General features: G+C 45.4%; 1 protein-coding gene across 1 annotated transcript; it reads left to right on the top strand.

The window, feature by feature from the left end:
- Positions 1-1489: 1489 nt before the first annotated feature.
- Habp4 (hyaluronan binding protein 4) lies at positions 1490-22789 on the top strand. The gene is made up of 7 exons (XM_051194131.1): positions 1490-1943; positions 9116-9275; positions 12568-12729; positions 14793-14876; positions 19893-20064; positions 22059-22244; positions 22628-22789. Exons 1-7 carry the CDS (start codon positions 1586-1588, stop codon positions 22682-22684), a joined length of 1179 nt encoding a protein of 392 aa, XP_051050088.1. The 5' UTR covers positions 1490-1585; the 3' UTR covers positions 22685-22789.
- The last annotated feature ends 439 nt before the right edge of the window (positions 22790-23228 follow it).

The following is a 23228-nucleotide window of genomic DNA, read 5'->3' as shown; positions in this document are numbered from 1 at the left end:
CCTGGGGAGACTATGGAGTCTTTAGGAGGACGGATCTAGATGAATGAGTCCTTGGAGGATAAGTTACCCCTGCCTGGTTCCTCTTTTGCTCCTTCATGATGAGGACCAGCCTCCATCCCAGGCTTCCAACATGAGCTGAGTGCCTCTCCTTCCTCGCCATGATGGATGTTTCACCACACCTTCCTTGACATGATGGACTGAATACCTCTAATACTGGGAACCAAAATAAAACCTTGTCCCTTAGGTGGTTTCTTTCTGGTATTGTGAATGCAGCAATGCAAAGTTAACTAAACCATATGGATTTATCCACTCCTGACATCATCAGACCCTTTGCAGTGTTCCCGGGTTCATCTTTGCTGCAGTGTGTCCACCAACCATTTCATGAGCATTTGAGTTGCTTCTGCCTTCTGGTTATTATGAATAGCACTTCTGAGAATAATGCAAGTTTTCATTTGGATAACTGTTTTAAACTTTTACTAGAAAATGCAGGTGTTAATCTTTGATTCAAAGAAGGAAATGACCAGCTATTTTAAAACCTCTGGTCAATCCGGCAAGTATTTACCGAGAACCTATCAGCTTCCCGAATGGCAAGCCTGGGGAACTACAATTTGAGGCAAAAAAATCATCCCTGACTTCTTGGAACAGAAAGGTAGAATAGCTGTAAAACTCAGACCTTTTAACACGTGGTTTAATTATTCCTTTTACGTGTGATATGAAGTGAAAACTACCTAGGAGAGAGGAAGGGATCCTGAAGGCGGGGTGGGGGTGGGTGTAATGGAGAAGGGCAATGAGGGAGGGGCAGAATTTTGAACAAAGTGTCATGGCATATATGTATATATACACACATGTAAACACATACATATGCTGCAGAACCAGTACTCTGTATGATAACTTACAGAACTAATTTCCAGGACAAGAGAGGGTTAGGGTTAGGGTTAGGGTTTGATGGCTCGGTAGTAAAGGGCGTCACCTAGTTTGTTGTTTGATTTCCACAAACTAGGCCTCGACTGAACGTTTCAAGAGGAAAGAGCCACTATCCAAACCTCACCGAGTCCACGCCTGCACTCATCACAGTGAGTGGGTCTCAGGGCTGTTTCTTTGCACTTGAATGGGCCTTTTGCCCCCCCTTCCCGTCACCTCTCTCGCAGGCCAAGTCTCCCTGCGGTGCCTCCTTTTCCTGCTGAGAACCCTGCCTCTCCTCCAGGCACCCACAAACACGCAGGACAGGCCGCTGAAGGGCTAGCGACCAGGTCACCTAGGACAAGTGCAGGCGACAAGCAACCGGGTCCCCGACAGGTTCGCACCGACCACGCCCACAGGCCACGGGGGGGGAGGGGAAGATAAGGTGGGCGTGACGTCACAGACAGCGGCTGCCCATTGGGCCGGCGTGCGCGCCGGGGCCGGAGGGCGTGTCTGCGGGTGCTGATTGGCTGGCTCGCGCCGGCGGGGGCGGAGCCGACCGCGGGCCGGGAGCGCGGCGGCGGCGGCGGCGGCGGCAGCAGCAGCAGCAGCATGGGTCCAGGCCCGCGGCTTCGCTGAGCCCTCGCTGGCCTAGGCTGCCCGCGGCGCCCGCAGCGGCGGCGGCATGAAGGGGGCCCTGGGGAGCCCGGTGGCCGCCGCGGGCGCCGCGATGCAGGAGACGTTCGGCTGCGTCGTGGCCAACCGCTTCCACCAGCTGCTGGACGACGAGTCAGACCCGTTCGACATCTTGCGCGAGGCCGAGCACCGGCGCCAGCAGCAGCTGCAGCGCAAGCGGCGCGACGAGGCGGCGGCGGCGGCGGCCGCCAGCGGGGCCGGGCATCGCGGAGGCCGGAGCCCAGCTGCGGCCTCAGGACACAGACCCGGCGCGTCCGGCCGCAGGGAGTCACAGAAGGAGCGCAAGAGCCTCGCGGTGTCGGGCGCACAGCAGCCGCTGGACAGCCCTGGGGGCCCGCAGCCGACAGGTACGCCGTGGGCGCCCAGCTCACCCCCTCCCGCCGCCACACTCGGGTGGCGGGGACCGGTTCCGCGTGGGCGGGTCAGAGCTGGGAGTCCTGATGGGCACAGGGCCCGGGGTCACCCTCCCGGGACCCACTCTGCAGGATCATGGCCCTTCAGGGCCACCCTTCTGGGTGGTCACTTTCCCGGGTCACCCTGTCTCGGTGTAGGGGCCGGGGTCTTACTCCCGGCGGTCTCATCCCCTGTGGGGGAGTGTAAGCAGAACCACGGACTCTTGATGGACAGAGGGCCCTTGGTCACTCTGCCAGGGTCCCTGTCCACGAGATGGAGTCGGCAGTCAGTCTCCTGGGGAGGGGGGGATCCTCGTCCCTGTGGATGCGTTCCGCATCGGGGGGGGGGGTGGAGTGAGCCAAGGTGGAGGTTCCTGATGGACGAGAAGGCCCGGGAGTGAGCTTGGAAAACCTGGCGGTCCTGGTTGGGTGGAGAGGCCTGGGACTGACAGGCTGAGAGGGTCGCGAAGCGGGGATCCCGACCTCTGCCCCTGGCTGCATCCTCCATCCTCCCCGCGGGCCTCTGCGGGATTCAGCCCCGTAGGCGACGCTCAGTTGAAACCTTCAGGGATCGCAGACTCTGGGCCTCGAGATTCAGGGAGGCCTGGGCACTCAAGGGTGCGGGATGGCAGAGCGTAGCCCATGGTGAGTGGGGTGGGTTTGGGGTCCCAGCTCCTCCGCACCTTATCTTTTCTCTGTCTTCATACCGTAGCGTCTGTGGCATCGACTGCAGGTGGGACAGATAGTATAGTACAGGTGTAACTAATTGATTCAATACTGCTTTTGGAGAACGGCTTTAACCTTTGCAATCAGAATGTTCAAAGTTATCCTTCCTGGTTAGCAGAAGGGCCAGTCCTCCGCTGGGTGTGCTGTCTGCACAGGGGGCGGCTTCAGACTTGGTGGCTGTCACCTGAACGGTTGCTTGCGGCAAGGCTTTCTGCAGCCAAGCTCTCGCCTCCTGCTTGCCCGTTTCCCCGTAAGACTATAACCGTAAGGCTGGCAAGAAGAGGTTGAGATTAGAGTGTATATATATTTTGACCACGGGGTAGGCAGATGTTCATGTGGCCATTATTGCTTTGTCCTTGCTTGAGGCAAACTGTCCCACCTCTGGCCTTACATTTGAGGCTTTGGCTAAGTAATGTTTACCTTCATCTGTAAAGTTAATTTGAGACATTGCTTGGGAATCAGAAAAGTGTGACAGTGAAGATGGACACCTTAGCAGGTGTAGGACTCCTTTTAAAATTGAAGTGCATCATTCTGTACATTTTGTATTATGCGTTTCTCTTAAATGTATTGAGAAAAATGGAAGGGAAAGAGTTGTGAAAGGCTGTTTTATCTATTTATTTTTATCAAGTGAAAATGCTACCATTCAGTGGTGGCAAACACCTTCAATCCCAGTACTGGGGAGGCAGGTCAGGTGGATCTCTATGAGTTTTAGGCCAGCCTGGTCTAAAGATTGAGTTCTGGAGGGGGAGGGGGTTGGGTAAATAAATAAACTAGCTTTGAAGAGTACCAGTTAAAATGGCTCGATTTTTGTTGTTGTCTGTTTGATTTTTGAGACAGGGTTTCTCTATATAACAGCCCTGGCTGTCACTTTGTAGATCAGTCTGGCCTCGAATTCACAGAGATATGACTGCCTCTGCTTCCCATGTGCTGAGATGAAAGGCATGTACCACCATGCCTGGCTAGAATGCTGATTTTTAGCCTTTTTAACATTAAAAATATTTTGGTTATGATGAACCTAGAATTTCATGCATGTTGAGTGAATGATTTACCACTTGAGCTTGAAACTTTCCCCCAGCTCTTGTTACAGAAATTTTAAATAATCTCAAAAATGTATAGAGTTAGCAAAAGTATCCCTAATTTTTCTTATGAGTAAGTAGCACTATGCATTTATGTACATATATTTTTGTAATGACAGCACAGTGTGGGTCTGGGGAGATAGGTTAATCAGCAAAATGTTTGTCTTGAAAACCTGAGGGCCCCATGTTCCATGCCTGACTGAATCCACGAGCCCCAACTCCCAGAGAGAGTTCCGAGGCCTGGTCTCAGAAAGTAAGGTATGAACACCCAGGCACACTGGCACGCACACAGGTACATTGCTGTGTTTTTGCAACCTACTCTCTCATTAGGAACTGTAAGCTAGTATACTTAGAACTTTTTTTGTTCAGTCAGTTCTCAGTCTAAGCAAAGCATTCTGAGATCTAGTTGATGTTGTTAGGATGGAAATTTTGTGATGAGAATTCTTTTCTCAAGTGAGCATGATGCCTGTATCTAATGGGCTACAGAGAGTGACTATAGGTGTTGTTAGCACTAATTGACATGAAAAAAAACCATGCTTTTCTGAACTCAAAACAAAACAAAAAGATTAAACTTAGCCAGGCAGTAGTGGCACATGCCATTAATCCCAGCACTTAGGAATCAGAGGCAGATAGATCTCTATGAGTTCCAGTCCATCCTGGTCTACACAGTTAGTTCTAGGATAGCCAAGGCTACATGAAGAAACCCTGTCTTGGAAAAAGAAAGAAAGAAAAAGAAAAAAAAAATACAAATTTTGAATGTCCTGAATGAATGTGTAGTGCAGACAAATACCACGCATAATTGCTATGTAACAAAGCTTGTTACTGATCTCAAAATGATGTGGAAGTCATTATTTTTCCCATGGAAATATAGATTTTTTTTTTTTTAGTGTTCTGATCTGTCTAATGATAACCCTTGGATGAGCCTTGCCCAGTAAATTCATTCTCGAATCATCAGTTGATCAGTTGTTTCATCCTGTTTTCATAGAATTTCAGGGTTAGGATGAATGAGCCAATATTCAGTTTTGTCTTATAGGAAGTCCTACTGTAAATTTTACTGTATTCTGTTTACTCCAGGATTAAGTTTAGACAAGTGATCAGACTGTAGGAGCCAACTCTTTATTGGAAAGGGCTGGGGAAATGCAGCATTTGCATCGCCTACTCTGAGCTGCTGATTCAGCACAAGCTAAGTCCAGTTGAACCAAGTTGTGGGGAAACAAAAAAAAATCTCTCTGCTTAATTTTGTTTTGGGGTTTTAGAAGAATGTAATGTTTGCCAGGTACTCATAATTATCATAATAAATTAATTTAATAGTTTCAGTTTATACACAGGGACCCTAGAAGAGACTTCATTTAATTGATAAAACTAGTAATAACTAAGAGGTAGCAGAAAGAAGTGTGAATAAACACTTCAGCAATTCTGTAGCTGAGCAGAGATACATAGTTAACAAAATATGAGTTGCAAGTAGGAAATCAGAAGCTGATTAAAATAATGTTTTTTTTTTCTTAAAACCTTTTGTGTGTGTGTGTGTAAGCATGTTTGCCTGCATTGTGTATATATATGATGTGTATGCATACAATGACCACAGAGTCCGGAAGAGGGTGTCAGATTCCCAGAACTGGAATTACAAATGGCTGTGAGCCACCACGTGGGTGCTAGGAAGTAAACTCAGGTCATTCATTGGTAAAGGCCACAAGTGTGCTTAACTACTGAGCCATTTCTCCAGCCCCAATAGTTTTGTTTTATGTTATGAGCGGGTTTTCCCTCTGGTCTAGTCCCAGAGCGGTGCCAGCCCCAAATAACACACAGAGACACTGTATTAGATATAAAGCCGTTAGCTTGTTACTAGCATTTCTTATTGGCTAGCGCTGTCTTAAATATTAACCCATTTCTATTTATCTAAGTACTGCCACGTGGTCTTATCTTATAGGAGAGAAGGCCCGGACCTCTGTTCTCTCAAGTCTCTACATCTTGATTCTCCTCCCTACTTCTTCCTCTCTCCTCCTAGACTCCTAGTCCCACCTATCTTGCTTTCCTATTGGCCAACAGTGCTTTATTCATTAACCAATAAGAGAAACATATTTACAGAATGACATCTCCCATCAGTTTTGTTTTTAAATACCTTTTTATTTGATGTGTAAGAGTGCTTGCTTGCCTGCCTGTATGTGTACCACATGCCTGCCTGATGCCTACAGGGGCTATTAGAACTGGAGTTAGAGTCTGTTTTGAGCTATTGTGCAGGTGTTTGGAATCAAACCTGGGTCCTTTGTGGAAGCACCCAGTTCTCTTAACTGCTGAGCCATTTCTCCAGCTCTAAAAGTTCTTTTCATTCTGAGGAATGCTGATGACTGGACTATCATGATAGACCTTTTAAATTTTTCAGCTTGTTAGTTTTAACAATGATAATTTACCCCTTATATTTCAAACACCTCTTCTAATTTTTATATTTAAAAATGTTGAGAATTCCATAAATGAATACCATATTTACATATTTTCCTCTTTCTTCTCCTCCCAACTCTTCCTGTGCTGCTACACCCCTCTCAAAATCAAGACCTCTTCTATATTATGTATTATTCTTACACACACACACACCCTACTAGTTACTGAAATGCACATGTATTTAAGGCTGGCCATTTGGGATTGAATAGCCCATCAGGGGGCTTGTCCCTAGAAAAAACCCCCTCTTTCTCAGAGGCCTTCATCTAGGACTGGGGCTCTGTGAGACTTTCCCATCCACACTGGCATATCAGGTGGTATCATTATGCATCCCTTGTGTAGATTTAACGGTAGAGCATCCCTGTCATGTCTAGAAGATACTATCTTTCAGCAGATGTCATGGCCCTCTGGTTTATCTTTCCACATCATCTTCTGTAGTCTTAGGTACAGGGGGTCACCTCTTCCAGTTTTGTGGTGTGTGTGTGTGTGTGTGTGTGTAAGCAAGAGAGAGGTCAATATTGGGTATGTTCTGTCACTTTTCACCTTATTTTCTTGAGACAAGGTTTTTTTTTTTTTAATTAATGACTTTATCTTATGTGCATTAGTGTTTTGCTTGAACTTACATCTGTGTGAGGGTGTTGGATCCTTTGAAATTGGGGTTATACACAGTTGTGAGCTGCCATGTGAGTGCTGGGAATTGAACCCAGGTCCTCTAGAAGAACTGAGACAAATCTCCGGACCCCTAGAGATGTGGACTTTTTTCTTTCTTTCTTTTTTTCTTTTTGTTTTGTTTTTTGAGCTGGGATTTCTCTGTGTAGCCCTGGCTGTCCTGGAACTTGCTCTGTAGACCAGGCTGACCTTGAACTCACAGAGATCCACCTGCCTCTGCCTCTGTGTGCCACCACTGCCTGAAGCATGGTCTTTCAGTAAACCCAGAACTCACTGTGTATCTCTACTAGCTAGCTAAGGAGTCTCTCTGCCTGGCCAGTGTTGGTGTCACAGGCATACACCATCAGGCTTTTCTTTCTGTAGGCTCTGGGTATCTGAACTCTGGTCTTCATATTTGCACAACAAACACTTTGCCCACTGAGCTCTCTCTCCAGCACCCAAATTTGATTTCTTGGTCATGTAAATTTTCACAATAAAAGCTTATTTATGACATCGTTCAATGTTCTACGCATACCACAAACTGGGATTGTGAACTCACTGGGTGATGCAAATTGTTTTTAAATATTTCTGGTTAGTCGTGGGACATTGAAAACATTAGGCTTTCAGGCGGGATGGTGCATATCTTTACTCCCAGCACTAGGTGGCAGGTAGATTTCTTGTGACTTTGAGGCTAGCCTGGTGTACATAGGAAGTTCCAGGCCAGCGAGGGTTACACAGTGAAACCCAGTCTCAAAGATTCGGAGATTGGGCTTAGATTTGTGGTGTAGTTTTTCATACTAAAACACTGCTTTACAGTTTTATGTTAGTAATATCACAGAAACTAAGAACTGATAATATATAGAAGTGCTAGACTTTAAAGCATAGGTAGAAAATGCTCCTGTGAAAATACATATATGCCTGTATGTGTATATAAGCCTGAATATGCAAATATACATACATATGTTGTCCATGAGAGGAATTTAACAGTTAAAAGTGTACCTATTTGAAGGAATTAAACATTTTATAGCTATACAGTCAGTGGGGAGAATAATTTCTGCTAAGGAAAGTGAAAGCCGTTAGAACAGAAGGTGCACGTACTGTTTGGGGAGACCATAAGAAGTGATGAAGCATCGCACAGCCTATTACTGACAGTTGCATAGCTTCAAACTCATGGATTTAAAAAGCTAAGCATAAAACGTAGAGATCAGGGCTAGTTGGTGGTGGTGGCACACACCTTTAATCACAGCACTCAGGAGGCAGAGGCAGGCGGGTCTGTGGGTTCGAGGCCAGGCCTGGTGTACAGAGCATTTTCCAGGACAGCCAGGGCTGCACAGAGAAACCCTGACTTGAAAAGCCAAAAAAAAAAAAAAAAAAAAAAAAAAAAAAGAAAGAAAGGAGAGAGAGAAATTGGTAGCTCCTGCTCCAGCTAGGTGCTGGATTCTTAGTAAAAAAAAAAAAAAAAAGACACCCTGTTTGAGTACTGTCTGCCTCTGAAATGGGTTAGAGAATATGTGTGAGTATTGTCACATGTAAATTCTATCAAAAAGCAAGAAAATCTAAACAATCATGCACACATTTGTGTTGAAGCAAGCACCTACCTTCATGTCAGAAGATAAACCCTAGTTGCCTTTGGTTCATTTGCAACGGGATTCCATTTTGTTTTGTTTTATCTTTGCTTTTTCAAGACTGGTTTCTCTATGTAGTCCTGGCTGTCCCAGAACTTGCTCAGAGATGTACCTGCTTTCTGAGTGCTGGGATTAAAGGCATGGACCACCAAGCCCAGCTGTAGATTCTAAATGTAAGTGTAGCCTGCGATGTTAGGTCTTTATCTTTTAATTTTCTTAGATGAATCTTTATCATTATGACTTGGTAAAGTTGTGTTTCTGGAATGCCATCTGTCTACTAAAAGATGTTCAATGACAGTCACAGAGGCACTGAGAAGTGCAGAGTTAGCCAGGCATGGCAGCATATCTGAGGCAAGGGGTCATTAGTTCAGGGCTGGCCTCCATTCCATAGTAACTCCGATAAGTTTGTAGTTTGTATGGGTTAGCCCTGTGATTTCTAGGACTTGGTGATGTTTAATTGATAATTTACAGACAAGGCGATGGTGGGCAGTAACTGTTTCTCTCTGAAACCCTCACTTTCCAGTGACTTTGATTTCTGGTAAAAAACCTCTGACCATCATGTCCACCCCATGCGGCTATTGATTCGGTGCCTGAGCCTTGCTTTGATTTCTCCTGGCAGGTCAGAAGCGGACCCCTAGAAGAGGGGAGCAGCAAGGATGGAATGACAACCGGGGGACAGACGTGCTTGATAGAGCAGAGCGAAGATCCTACAGGGAATATCGACCCTATGACACTGAGAGACAGGCAGACTTGACAGCGGAGAAGTTTACAGATGAAAAGTATGTACCTTAGTCCTCTGTTAGGGTGGACAGGGCCCCAGAGATTTCCAGATAACTACTAGGCTTTGTGACATTTCTGTGGTGGCAGTCCTACAAATAATTTGCCAAGGTAAGTCTCAAATCATGTTACCTTCAGTAGAACATGAAGGATCTTTCGTTTACCTATGGTTTTACAATTAAAAATTCTGTCCAGATGATGGCACATGTGTTTAATCCCAGAGGCAGAGGCAGGCGGATCTCTGTGGGTTCCAGGCCAGCCTATTACAGAGTGAGTTCCAAGACAGCCAGGACTGTGTAGACAAACCCTGTCTTGAAGCCCCCCCCAAAAAAAAATTGTGGTTTTGGGGTGTATGTAGCTCTGTGATTGAACGCGTGACTACCATGCACAAAGTTCAAAGAACTGAAGGACTATTTGGTGAACATATGAAAAGCCTTTTTAAAATTTTTATTTATGTTTGTGGGATTTTGCCTTCATGTATGTATGTGTACCACATGTGTGCCTGGTGCCCATAGAGGCCAGAGGAATGTCAGATCTGGAACTAGAGTTACAGATGGTTGTGAGCCACGATGTGGGTTCTGGAAATCAAACCCAGGTCATTTGGAAGAGCCAGTGTTCTTAACCACCGAACCATCTCTGCAGCCCCTGAAAAGTCCTCATGTTAAACAACAACAAACCCTAACAAAATACACACACACACACACACACACACACACACACACACACACACACACACAAATTCTTTTAAAGTTAGATTAGGAAATTCATTTTGGGCTTAGGGATATAATTATGAAATTTAGCAGTTGTCCCATGACCTCCTCGTATACACTGTGGTGCATGTGTGTATACATTCACACACGGTAGGTAGGTAGGTAGGTAGGTAGATGAGAGATAGATAGATGATGGGTGGATAGATTGATGGATGGATGGATAGATAGGTAGGTAGATAGATAGATAGATACATATGCAAAAACAAAACCAATGAACACCCTCCCCCTATCTTACCATTGAGGTGCCCACCTTTCAGGCTTTGGCCTGTTTTTCCATCTGTTAATCTACTGAGGTGGTAAAGTGGTGTCTTAGTTATTTTTTTATTGCTGTGACAAGACACCATGATCAAGGCAACTTATGGGAAAAAAGCATTTAATTGGGGCCTTAAAGTTTCAGAGTGTGAGTCTTTACGGATTGTGTTGGGGAGCATGGCAAGTAGGCCTGCTGCTGGAGCAGTAGCTGAGAGCTCACATCTGAGTTCTAACCACACGGCAGAGAGCAAGCTAAACGAGACAGCAATGGGCTAGTGAAGTCTTTTGAAACCTCAAACACTACCTCCCGTGACACATCTCCTTCAGCAAGACCGACCACACCTTCTAATTCTTCCCACGCCTCTCTAGTCCTTCCCAAACGCCACAAGAACCAAACATTCAAACATGACCCTGTGAGGGCCATTCCCATTCAGATCACCACAGATGATAATAGTACCACTCCATACCCTTTCGTTTCTTCTTGACACATGAGGGTTTTCCATGTGATCAGCAGTGTTTGCTTATTGTTTTTAGTTGTGTGTTAGTTGCACTAGATGTGGTCACTGCACACTGCACTCAGTGGCTGTATTGTATTGTGAGCCATTATTTGGGTGTATCATATATTAACACTTGCTTAGTGCTGTTGGGTCTGTGCTTGGCTGAGCATTAGGCTTTATTAAGATGCTTGGGATCTGTGTAAGGCATTTCTCCTCAGTAGAGTCCTGGAGTTAGAATGCCAGTTGAGGCTGAAAAGCTGTGACTCTGCAGGTGACCTATATCTGCCTCTGGCTTTAGTACAAAGTTAAATGGGTAGTAGAGATGGAATAAAATAAGACAAAACTGGGGTTGGGGGATTGTAGACCTGCAGCAACAAACCCTGTCATAGCCACCTATCTGTTTGTTCTGTTACTTCTCTGCAATAGCATCTCCCACGGCATGTTCTATAAACTGGGCTGTCATCCAGGCTGGTTTTTGCTTATTTCAATTAAAGTGCACTTACTTTGCATTTCTTTATACATGTTACTAGACAGAATTACAAAATTTTTGTTATCTTAAAAGAGTCTAAATTCAGCCCTTTCAACTTACAGATGGAAACAGAGACCCAGAGTTGGAATGACTCTGGTCTCAGCTAGTTGACAAGGATGTTGCCTCTGTACAGGCAGAACACGTGTTTTCCTTCAGAAGCGACATCCTATGTGTGAGGAGTTGACCGAGCCAGGATCAGATGCAGAGAACAGTCATGTTGGTGTGTGTGGATCTGGGATGCAGATACTCCTTGCAGCGAAGCAGGAGCTTTTCCTTAGGCCTCTAATGAACTTAATTGAACCCTCTGAACATAGACTTGTTAGGTTTGGCAGGTAAGAGCACTTGCTGTTCTTCCAGAGGTAAGAGAACCGAGTTTGGTTTCGAGCACACTTATCAGGCAGCTCACAATTGCCTGAAACTTCTGGTCCAAGGAATCCGATGCCCTGTTCTGGTCTCCACGGGCACACACAGGCATACACATAAATAAAAATAAAATAAACCATCGGTCAGTGGTGGCTTGCCTTCAGTTGCAGCAGGTACTCGGGAGGCAGAGGCAAGTGGATCTCTGAGTTTGAGGCCAGCCTGGTCTACAGAGCTAGTTTCAGGACATCGAGAGCTGTTATACAGTAAAACCCTGTCTCAAAAAAAAAAAAAAAAAATCTTAAAAAACACCAGAGTTTTCACTGTCTTTGGTCAGAAGGTAGAGAAAGTTCAGTATGTTAAAGATTCCAGCTCCAATATCACCTTCTGGCTGTGTATTTAGAAGAGAAATTTGGAGGGACAGTATTTAAAGCTAAAGTATTTTTCTTACACAAAATATTCCAAATTAAATGTTTAGTACCAAGACAGGAAAGAACATTTACATTTAACTAACACAGCCATTGTATAACTAGGTCCACAGAGTGGATCCCTGCCCCCACTAGTTGAGAGCCTGGGCCTGTCCTCCCCACCAGGTACCCGTGTGACCTCAGGCAGATCCTTCCTCTGCTGCTTCAGGGTTCCATCTCTAACAGTAGCTCTGTGTACTAAACTTGGTTTTGAGAATTAAAACCTATGTGTCCAGTGCTCAGGCCAGTGCCAATGCCAGATAGAGTGTGTCCAGTAGTTAACTATTAGTTTAGTGAAGCCGCCATGCTTTCTGATAATCTGTAGCCGTATCTGCCTTCTAGAGTTTGTGTGTGTTTCTCAGAGCCTTCAGACCTGTAAGTCCATTTCACCACTTTTCATTATACCCACCTTTCCCTAGACCAGCTGACAGGTTTGATCGAGACAGACCACTGAGAGGCCGTGGGGGCCCCAGAGGAGGCCTGAGGAGCAGAGGCCGAGGTGGTCCGGGGAACAGAGCTTTTGACTCCTTTGACCAAAGAGGGAAACGAGATTTTGAAAGATACAGCAGCAATGATAAAGTGTAAGTTCCTTTGCCTGTGCCGTTTCCACTTTATGTATTTGATGACCGGCTTGATATGAGTGGCTATCTCATTCTTGTGGGGCAGGATTTTATTTCTTTAAGGACTTACTGTTTTAAAGATTATCTGTATCTGTGCGTGTGCTGTGTGTGTGGGTGGGTGGGCTGTGACATGCATGAGTGCAGTGCCTACAGAGGCCAGCAGACGATGTCAGACCCTCTCTGGTGCTTACAGTTACAGACAGTTGTACGATGTCTGATGTAGGTACTGGAAATTAAACACAGTTGTAAGAACTGTGTGCACTGAGTTATCTCTGCAGACGCTGGGGCAGTGTTTTCTGATTGGGAGACTGATGAGGAGCAGGCTCCACCTCAAGTTAATATGACGGTTCTTTGTTTCTTCAGCACAAACAGAATGGAGGACAGCATGGGTGGCTGTGGTATTCGCCCCTGGGGATTGGGTAAAGACGCTAGGTAAGGTGCAAGGATGTATCCTCTGAGAGCCTGCGGTGGAGTGGAAGTCTCTGAAAAAACTATGTTCTCTGTGTCTGTTTGTCAAGTAGAGAGTGATGGGGATTGGTGTGTGTGTGTGTGTGTGTGTGTGTGTGTGTGTGTGTGTGTGTGTACACCTGGGATTGACTAAATCAGGAGAACACTTTTTAAAATAATTGTTATATTGTATTTAGACTCAAGACTGTTTCTCAAGGTCTGTTTGTTTATTTATGAGACAGAGGCTGGTGACATAGTCCTGGCTGGCCTGAAACTTATTATATAGACCAGGCTGGTGCAGAATTCATGGAGCTCCTCCTGTTCCTGTCTCCCAATCAAAAGCATACGCCACCATACCTGACCCCCAAAAGGTCTATTTTTTTTATATCTTACTTTAGCAAAATAGTACTTGACAGATGACCACATATATGTTCATATATTTTAAGCATATGGTGTGGCACACTTGCACATCTCAGAATGCATTTTATTTTTTTATATTTGAGACAGGGTCTCACTATTTGGCCCAGATTGCCATTAGTCCTTCTGCCTCAGCTTCCCAAGTACTGGGCTTATAGACATATGCACCATACCCAGCCTTTATTTCTCTGCGAGTTTCCAGAGTTCTTACAGATCTGTATTTGGTAAAATCCCTTGCAGGGTCTGTACACAGGGCTCAGTTAGAAGAGTACTTGCCTAGCATCCACAAAGCTCTGGGCTTGATCCCCAGCACTACGTAAACTGGGACGGGTGGTGCATGTCTGTAATCCCAGATCCTGAAGTTCAAGGTTATCCTCAGCAATATAATGAGTTCAAGGAAAGTCTGGTGACATGAAGCCTTGTCTCAAATTGAGTACCTGCTGCCCACATAAAGGACCTGAGTTTCAGGAGTTTTGAATTCTCTTCTAGCATCTATGTAGGCACTATGCCCACATGGTACACACACAGGCATGCAGACAAACACATGTGCACAGAAATTAACATAGGCCTTAAAAAAGTTAAGTCTTTTTTTCTTCTTACATAGTTTTTGAGGTTTATTTATGTTATGTATATTGTGCTCTATCTGCATATTCACCTGCACACCAGAAGAGGGCACCAGATCCCACTGTAGATGGATATGAGCTGGAAATTGTGGGTGCTGGGAATTGAACTCAGGTCCTCTGGAAGTGCTGCCAATGCTCTTAGCCATTGAACCATCTCTCCAGCCCCCAAAAGTTGGAACTCTTAGCATACACGGTTGATCCTAGCTGATCCCAGCACTCAGGGAGGGAGGAAGGAGTGCAGAGGCAGGTAGATTTACATGTGAATGTGAGGCTAGCTTGATCTAGCTTGATCAGTGAGTTCTGAGCTACTCAGGGCTACACAGTGAGACCTTTTCTCTGCCTCCCGAATGGGAAATAGCATTTTAAAGCAACCCTTACTACTTTTCTTTCACTGCGACGTGAATGCAGTCCCTTCAAGAAAAAGGGCCTAAATTTTGTTTCCTGGCTTTAACTAGACGAGGGCATTGGTGAGCATGACAGATTGTGTATTGGATGTTTGTGATGGATTGTGTGACTGATGCTCTTGCTGGTTTTCAGTGACACAGAGCCACCTACACCCATGGAAGAGATCTCAATGATGGAGGAGTCCCAGGGCGCCCTGGAAGAGGAGTCTCCAGCCAAGTAGGAAGCTGCTTCTTATGTCTATGGATTATCTCTTGTAATGATTCTTAGTGATTCATCCCCTTTCTTTTTCTTTTAAGATTGGACATTGTGTTTATTGAGCACGAAGTTGTGTGGGCATACGTGCGTGCATGCGTGCAGTGCTTGTATGATAGTGGAGGCCCAAGCAGAGTACCAGGTGTCTTCCTCTGTGGTTTTGTACCTTATTGCCTTGCAACAGGGTCCCTCACAGAATGAAAATTCACTATCTCAGCTAATCTGACTTGCCAGTGAATTCTGAGGATCTTCCCATCTCCACGCCACAGGGCTGGGATTTATAGGCATACATACCCAGCCAACCCTGGCTTTTCCTGTGGGTATTGGACATTTATACTCTGGTCCTCAGGCTTTCAGTGCAGGTACTCTCAAAAAAGACAGGGTCTCTGTGTAGTTCTGGCTGTCCTATAACTCTCAATGTGCAGACCAGGCTGGCCTTGTACTCAGAGAACTCCACTTGCCTCTGCCTCCCTAGTGTTGGGATTAAAGGTGCATGCTACCACATCCAGCTGGAACAAGCATTCTTAACCCACTGAGTCATCTCCCTAGCCTTCTCTCTTAATGGTTTTAGAAGCTGAGCCCTTTCTCATATCATTCTGGGTTGATCTTGTTTATTTGTTAATGCATAATGATCAAACTAGTTAATTTAAGTAATCTGATAGGCTGTTTTAAAAATTGAGAATACATTAAATTCAAGTATTGTGTTCTCTGCTCCCTTACCTCTTGTTTTTTTTTTTTTTTTTTTTTTTTTTTTTTCATGAAGACTGGGTCTCTGGTCCATACCTATCACACTGAAGCTTTAAGCCTCCTTTCCCTGTGAATGAGCCAGGGTGCTAGACACTGAACTCTTAGGGCCCCTGGCTTTGTCTCTCAAGGAAAAGCGACCTCTTGGACAACTCCTCAGTCACCCTTCTCCCTGCCAGAATCCACAGCCAAGCAAGTCACAAACTAGGGTAATTGGCCTTTGAAAGGTTTTTGTTCTTGTTTGAGTTTTTTATTTTTATTATTACTGTGTGTGTGCATGCCGAAATCAGAGAACAACTTTTATAGATTTGGTTCTCTCCTTCCTCTTTATGTGGGTTCCAGGGATCAACCCCAGTAACTAGGCTTGTATAACAAGAACCGTTACCCTCTGAGCCATCTCACCGGTGCCTCTGTAACACACTGATCGATAGTGTTCCAAGATGACCAGCCATGGCTGTCCAGCATCCCAATGTCGTGGATTCTGACAGTAGTTTTCCCATGCCAGTGCCACACCTCAGAGAAATTCGGTGCCCAGATGGGAATTTGGTGGTCTTCCCATTCTCAAAGACATGACCTGTCTGCACCTGCTCGCCCACGAGCTCTTTTCCTCATGGCGGAACACAGCCCCATCTCTTCCCCCACCTCCCACAGTTTTGATTTCCTCAAACCCTCAAAGTGTCAGTTTGTTTATTTCTCCTCCCCCAGCTCTGGCCTTCTGGACACTTTAAATGTGTGCAGTCTCATATTGAAGTCTTCACTTGACCCTGCTCTGCGTGCCAAGTTCATTTCTTCTCCTACTTGTTCTTTTAACTCCATACCCGCCTGCTTCCTGTTGTCATCACCCTCTGAATACTTCCCCCATTCTCCAGGCTTCATGGCCACTTCATTCTGGATCTGTGTTGATTTAAGCCGGCTCTGACTCACTGCTCTGGATTCCCTCTGCCTTCAGTCTTCTTTGCAACTCATTAGGGTTTTGTCTTTCTGGGGTCTTACATACCTGCTGCTTAAATTGTCACGTGTGTGTTGACACCACCAGAACAGATCTTTGGCTCCATCCTTCAGTGTGAGCTCTTGGTCTGCGTATTGTCTCCTGCATACCTTCCGCAGGATCCTCACTGCTTTGCATGTTTTGCATGACTTAACTGCTTGCCTCCCCACAGATGTCTGGCCTCACCAGGTGTCTGTCTTGTGGAACAGCATTATCTTCATCAGCTTCCCTAAATGGAAGCTCTGGAGTCTGCCGTGGAAGGAAGTCCTGTGTTCTAATCTGTCCCACCCCCAATCCAGGCCTCCACTCTGCCCCTGACTGTCACCATCTGTCACCAGCACAGCCTAAGCTGCTGTTGTCTGGTTGTTACTGCAGCTTCTGATGGCCTCTGCGTTCTCATCTGCACCATAGTGGCTCTAACACGAGAATTCTGAATGTTATGTCCTCTGGCCCCTTAAGACTTCCTCCAGTGGCTTCCTGTTCCTTCTCTGCTCTTGTGCACAGTCCCGCATGGCCTGGCCCTTGGGGACCCTCACATTTGAATATTCTTGAGCCTTACCGGGATCCATTTTGCGGCCCCTACTTCATGTTTCTGAACACATCTTATCCTCACTCTACTGGCAATCTAAGCTTGCTCCCCTGTTTGCTGACTTCTTGCTCTCCACCCAGCCTGCCACTAAGCTCTCCCTTACCCCTCAGCTGCCAGAGTAAGACTAAGCCAGTTTGATCAAGTTACTTAATCTGCCCTCACTTGTAAAATGGGGATAATCAGCTGTACAGCTACATTCATATCCACAAGTGGGAGGGGGAGGAGGGGAGAGGGAGGGAGGGGAGAGGGAGGGAGGGGAGAGGGAGGGAGGGGAGAGGGAGGGAGGGGAGACCTAGAGTGGAGCCCAGAACTTGGTTGCTATGTAAATATCTGTCAGTATCATCTTTGCTTCTTACAAGAGTGACACTGACTGACAGTTGTGACAGCTGTGGAGGTACTGCTCAAAACAACTAAGAATGTGTTTTTAAAATAGGATTCATAGTTAATGTGCCTATTTAGACAGTGTATTAGCTAAAGAAACAGACGTGCAATTTCTATGAGCTGGGAGAGCGAATTATATCGGAATCTTCAGGGAAACATCGTTTGAAGCAATAAACATTTGTGTGTGTTTGGGTGTGCTAAGGTTGAAAACCACCAAGTTTTAGCATTCTAATTAACAGAATTAAGACACTATGGCATTCCTAATATTAGACAAAATAAGATGGGCTAATACTGGAGGAGGCTGAGCAGGGCTGGCCACCACGCCTCTGTGGAGACTGCGGCTCAATGTGGACCTCTGTTGGGATCTGCAGGTTCTGCCCAGCAGAGCAGCCACATTGGCCAATGGTGAAGAGCTCTCGTTTCTTCAGCCCTAACAGACTTCAAAGTTACAGAAATCTCTCATAGCAATGTGTCATTTTTAATTTCAAAACTGCATTCCTTGATGATTGTCTACCCTCTCAGCTCTGGCTGACTGGTTTGACATTGGCACTTTCAGGATTAACCCACAGTGGACCTTCAGCTCACCTCTCAGGCTTAGAACACCTTGATGGAAGAGCTGTAAGTCCTGTACGGCAATGTTTTATTAGTGTACAACCTAAAATACATACTTATTCTTCCAATTTAGCCAGTACACTAGTATGTTACACCCTTCCTTCATGGCAGCAGCTGATGTCTGAGGGCACCTGCTCCTCTGACCTGCTTTGTATAAGTAGAATCTTACACAGAAAAGACATGTTGGCTTATTTCACTTTTCATAGTGTTTCACTTTTCATAGTTATGCTATGACCTATATTAATAGTTTTGTTTTGTTTTTTAAGATAGGGTTTCTCTGTGTGACAGCCTTAGCTGTCCTGGAACTAGCTCTGTAGACCAGGCTGGCCTCAAACTCAGAGATCCACTTGCCTTTGCCTCCCTAGTGCTAGGACCAAAGGCATGAGCCACCACACCTGATTCTAAAATTTCCAAGACCCACCAGACAGTTTCTTAAATTGACATATCACATTCTCCAAGCAATATACCCGGGCTCTAATTTTGACATCCTTCTCAATGCCTCTAACGCAACCTTTTTCCCGTTTATCCTTTTTAAAAAAAGAATTGTTTTTATGTGTATGAATGATTCACCTACATGTATGTTTCTATATGCACCACATTAAGTGCCCATGGGGTTCAGAAAGGAGCATTGGATCCCCCTGAATCATGCCAAGCTGGTTGTAAGCCACCAAATGGATGCTGAGACCCCCCCCCCAACCCAGATCTTCTGTAAGAGCTGGATGTGTGCTCAACTGATGAACCGTGTCTCCAGCCCTAACTAACTGCCGTTTTGATACTAGCTATCCTACTGGATGTGGGATGGTGTAACCCCTTGTGGTTTGACCCACCTTTCTCTATGACTAATGATTCTGGACATCTGAAAAGTTTTGTGTGTGTGTTTTGCCTGCATATGTATGTGCACCCAGTTCTTTTGGAAGTCAGAAGAGGGCACAAGATCCCCTGGAACTGGTGCTGTAGGTGCTAAGGATTTGGACTTAGGTCCTTGTGCTTGCAGACATTTAAAATTTAAACATTTGAAACGTTTAGCTAGGATGGGGATAGAACACTAACACATGTGAGCCCCTGAGCTCCACTTAGAGCATTCCAAAAAAGCCTATAATAAAAACCTCACTAAAAACTGAGTCATAGAAGAGAATAAAAAAACACAAACAATTTTCAACAGGGTTTCATTCATGAAGTTTTCAGGAAAATACGGAAATAAGCATGAAAATATATAATGAAGTCCACAAGAAAATCTATACTTACAATGTGATCAAAAACAGTTTTGGCATTAGAGAGTTAGTTTAGAGCATGGCCTTGGAGAGTCTGAAATAATATTCGTTTGCTTTTAGAACCAACTGAGGGGGGTATTTTTGTGACCCATTGTTTTAAGACTTCTGTCTGCCTGCCTTCAGGAAAGGTGGGTGATGGTGTAATTGATGGAGATGTCATGGGGTGATAACATCATTTTCACCTGTCTTCAGTTTGCAGTGAAGGATAGGGTGGTAAAGATAAAATTCAGAAGATGCGACTCCCAGGGCATAGATTACTTTTAACTTTATTTACATTTCCGATGCAGTACTTTTTTCTTTTTTCTTTCTTTCTTTCTTTCTTTTTTTTTTTTTTTAAAAGACATTTGGTCCCATTGGCCAAAAAAATTCTTTGTTATGATAATGCACCTTTACAGAGTTCCTGAGTTGGAGGTAGAAGAGGAAAATCAAGTCCATGAGATGACTTTAGATGAGTGGAAGAACCTTCAAGAACAAACCAGACCAAAGCCTGAGTTCAACATCCGGAAGCCAGAGTCCACAGTTCCTTCGAAGGCAGTGGTGATTCACAAGTCCAGATACAGAGACGATGTAAGACTGCTATCTCAGGGGATCTGTACTGTTGACCTCACTGGGCACAAAATAGACCTCTCTCGGTGGATGTGAAGACAGAACCGAAACAAAAACATTTCTTTCGTGTGGGGGTGTTCTCAGGATAAAACTGAAGTCAACAGGCTTAGTACCCACTTAGCCATCTTGCTAGCTTTCCACTTAGCATTCTTGTTTCTGCTCAAGCATCAAGGGTGATGGAAAGGAATAGAACTGGCCGTGTTGACAGTAGAATACTGCAGCCTTGAAAGAAAGCCACGAAGACACGAGTGCGCAGGGTTCTTCGAGGCCTCTTGGTCTCTTTGTGAGAGGGGCTCAGCAGCCGTTTGAAAGGTTACTGACTCAGGTTCTTTTGGATGCAGTCTTCTGTATGTAGCCAGCCTGGTCTGGCCTCAAACTCTCCATCCTCCTGCTTCAGTACCCCAAGCGCCAGGACTAGAGGTATGGACCACCGTGACCCTTGTCCTCCACTCATTCATGATGAACGTTCCATCGGGTCAGCAGATCAGTTGAAGCAATACCTGGGAACCTACATTCTGTGATGATCCCCTTGTTAGAGTATTTTAACAGCACTGTTCCCTTTAATTTCAGAAATTGCTGAGTTCCTAGATTGCTCATGCCATAGTCAGGCAGCATGCTAGTCAGGCAGCATGCTGCAACCAGCTGTGCTGAGGGCATTATCCAGGACTTGTGTGTTGTGCAGGCCTGTTTTCTGTCTAGCTCTATCTCTCTGTGTGTGCACGTGTGTGCGTGTGTATGTGTGCATGCACACTTGCACAGGTGTCTGCCACTCTGTCTCCCCAGCCCAGCGTTGAGCTTTTCTCCAGATACCTGGACAGAGATGACCATTCTTTTGTTACTGAACTTGAAGGAACACTAAAGCATCAAGTGTAGAATTAATTCCTGTTGTTCAGTGCAGATTGTGGCGATGAGCAAACTCATATTCCCCGCTGGATATGACTCGTTGACTTCCAGTCAGAAGGACGGAACACTGTAGTTTTTGTCTGTGTTTCCCTGTTAGTCAGATTCCCAGTGCTGTGATAAAGTGCCTGAGATCACCTATAATGAGAAAGGTTTTGGTTCAGCCTCAGGTTGTGGCCCAAAAATGCAAGCAGATGGCAGAAAACCATATTTGCTTGCTTCACTGTGGCCAAAAAACAGACAGGAAGGAGCTGAAGTCCTGATGATGTCCCCATCCAGGATACAGCCCAATAACCCACTTCCTTTTACCATGTCCCATGTCCTCAAGATTCCACCGCCTGCCAAGACCGCCACAGGTGGGGGCTCAGGCCTTTAGGTGGCTTCTCTGGCATCCAAATCACAGCAATGTTCATGTGCACTTTGGTCAGTTATGTTTTCTGAGTATTTTATTTAGAAGGCTGTTGATGACACATTATATCTACTCAGCCTCCTGTTTTGGTCAATTCAAGGTTAAGACACATTTACTAATAAATTTTGAGATATTCTACCAGAGATAGTTTTTGTAGACACCAGAGGCCAGAGCTAGCTAGCAGCATGTCTTTGTTATTTTCTGTTGTGAACATTAGAAATAAAGCTCCACTGTGCTGTAAGGCTGGGAAACAGGTAAAAATAGATGCCAATTCCTCAAACCATATCAGATTCATCTTCTCTGGTTGCAGAGATCTGGTTGATGCATCTAGTTTGGTTTCAGGGTAAATGCTTGTTAATCTATGCCATTGCAGAATTTGGCCAGGGACCGCTCTTAAAGCAGCAGGAGTCAAATCTTGGGGTTGCTGATTTGTTTTTGGTGCCTTAAGAAACCTTCCACCAAAGAAGTTGTAGAGTAATATGTGTCATTTGTGTGCAAAGTTCAACTCAATAATGAGCACTTAGTCAGGGTCAGCAGCTGAGCTTGAATTAATAGTAGATTCAAAGATGTTTGGATGAAGACCCAGGCTGTGTTGCTGTGGTAATGGCTATGCATGAGCCCGCCTGACCTGTGACTTGTGTTTCAGCTGGTCAAGGATGACTACGAGGATGAGTCCCATGTCTTCCGGAAAGCCGCCAATGACATCACATCCCAGCTGGAGATTAACTTTGGTAGCCTCCCTCGCCCTGGACGTGGAGCCAGAGGCAGTATCCGAGGAGGCCGAGGAAGGATCAGAAGAACAGAGAACTATAGCCCCCGAGCAGAGGTGGTGGTGAGTGGCTGCATTGCAAGTCCTGATGGGTTGCTGAAGGAGAGGGAGATTGCTCTAGGCTACAGTGGTCTGGTTTGGTGCCATTGAATGATGTCACCTTACCTAAGTCACGTAATTCCTGTAGTCCTGGCTTGAGGTGGGATCTGGCCACTAGTGGATGCTCTTCTTGACCAGCTTCTCTTTGAATAGCGAGGCACACCCCATTATGTGCCTCTCTTCTACACTGTTTCTTTTTGTTGTTTACTCTTTTTTTTTTTTGGTCTTGGTTGTTGTGTTTTTCTCTACCTGCCAATCTCAGGTACATGTCACGCAGTAAATGGTCTAATGCTGGCCACAGCTGAGTGGGGAAAAGGCAGTTAATTTAAAACCTCTCTTTTCTTTAGACCCAAGATGTCGCTCCCAACCCAGATGACCCTGAGGACTTCCCCGCCCTGGCTTGACAGCCATTCCCCTGCAGCAGAGCAGCACTATGAAGAGACTTTCCTTGCCGCGAGAAGAGTCAGACTCTAAGAACAATAGATGTTGCTTTTCCCGTGTCGTGTGAACTTGTTGCACTTTCTTGCTCTGTGGGATGTGGAATGCAGGTTCCCATGAGGTCAGGCCCTTCCCACAAACAAATGCAGACTTTTGTAAGGAATAATGTTTAAAACATGCACATAGATTCTAACAGTTCCACCACAGAGTAAACTAAGCGAGAACTGGCCATGGTGGTGCACGCCTTTAAACTCAGCACTTGGGAAGCAAAGACAGGAGGATTTCTGTGTTTGAGGCCAGCCTGGTGGCCTACGAGTGAGTCTTTGCAAAGAAAGAAAACAGAATCCCCTATTGAGATGTTGGGATGACTTAGGCAGTTGTCCTTTAGCATTTCAGGACACGTAGAACTGGAACTGTCCATTTAAAGCAGTCATACCACTTTCTACTTTTCATACCATCCCCCTGTAATGGTTCAGTTCTGCTGACAAATTTCCTGCATTGTTTTTATTC

The sequence above is a fragment of the Phodopus roborovskii genome, unplaced genomic scaffold (genome assembly GCF_943737965.1).
Source record: "Phodopus roborovskii unplaced genomic scaffold, PHOROB, whole genome shotgun sequence".
In the NCBI taxonomy this organism is placed as follows: domain Eukaryota; kingdom Metazoa; phylum Chordata; class Mammalia; order Rodentia; family Cricetidae; genus Phodopus; species Phodopus roborovskii.
This window is presented reverse-complemented; position numbering and strand designations above follow the sequence as displayed.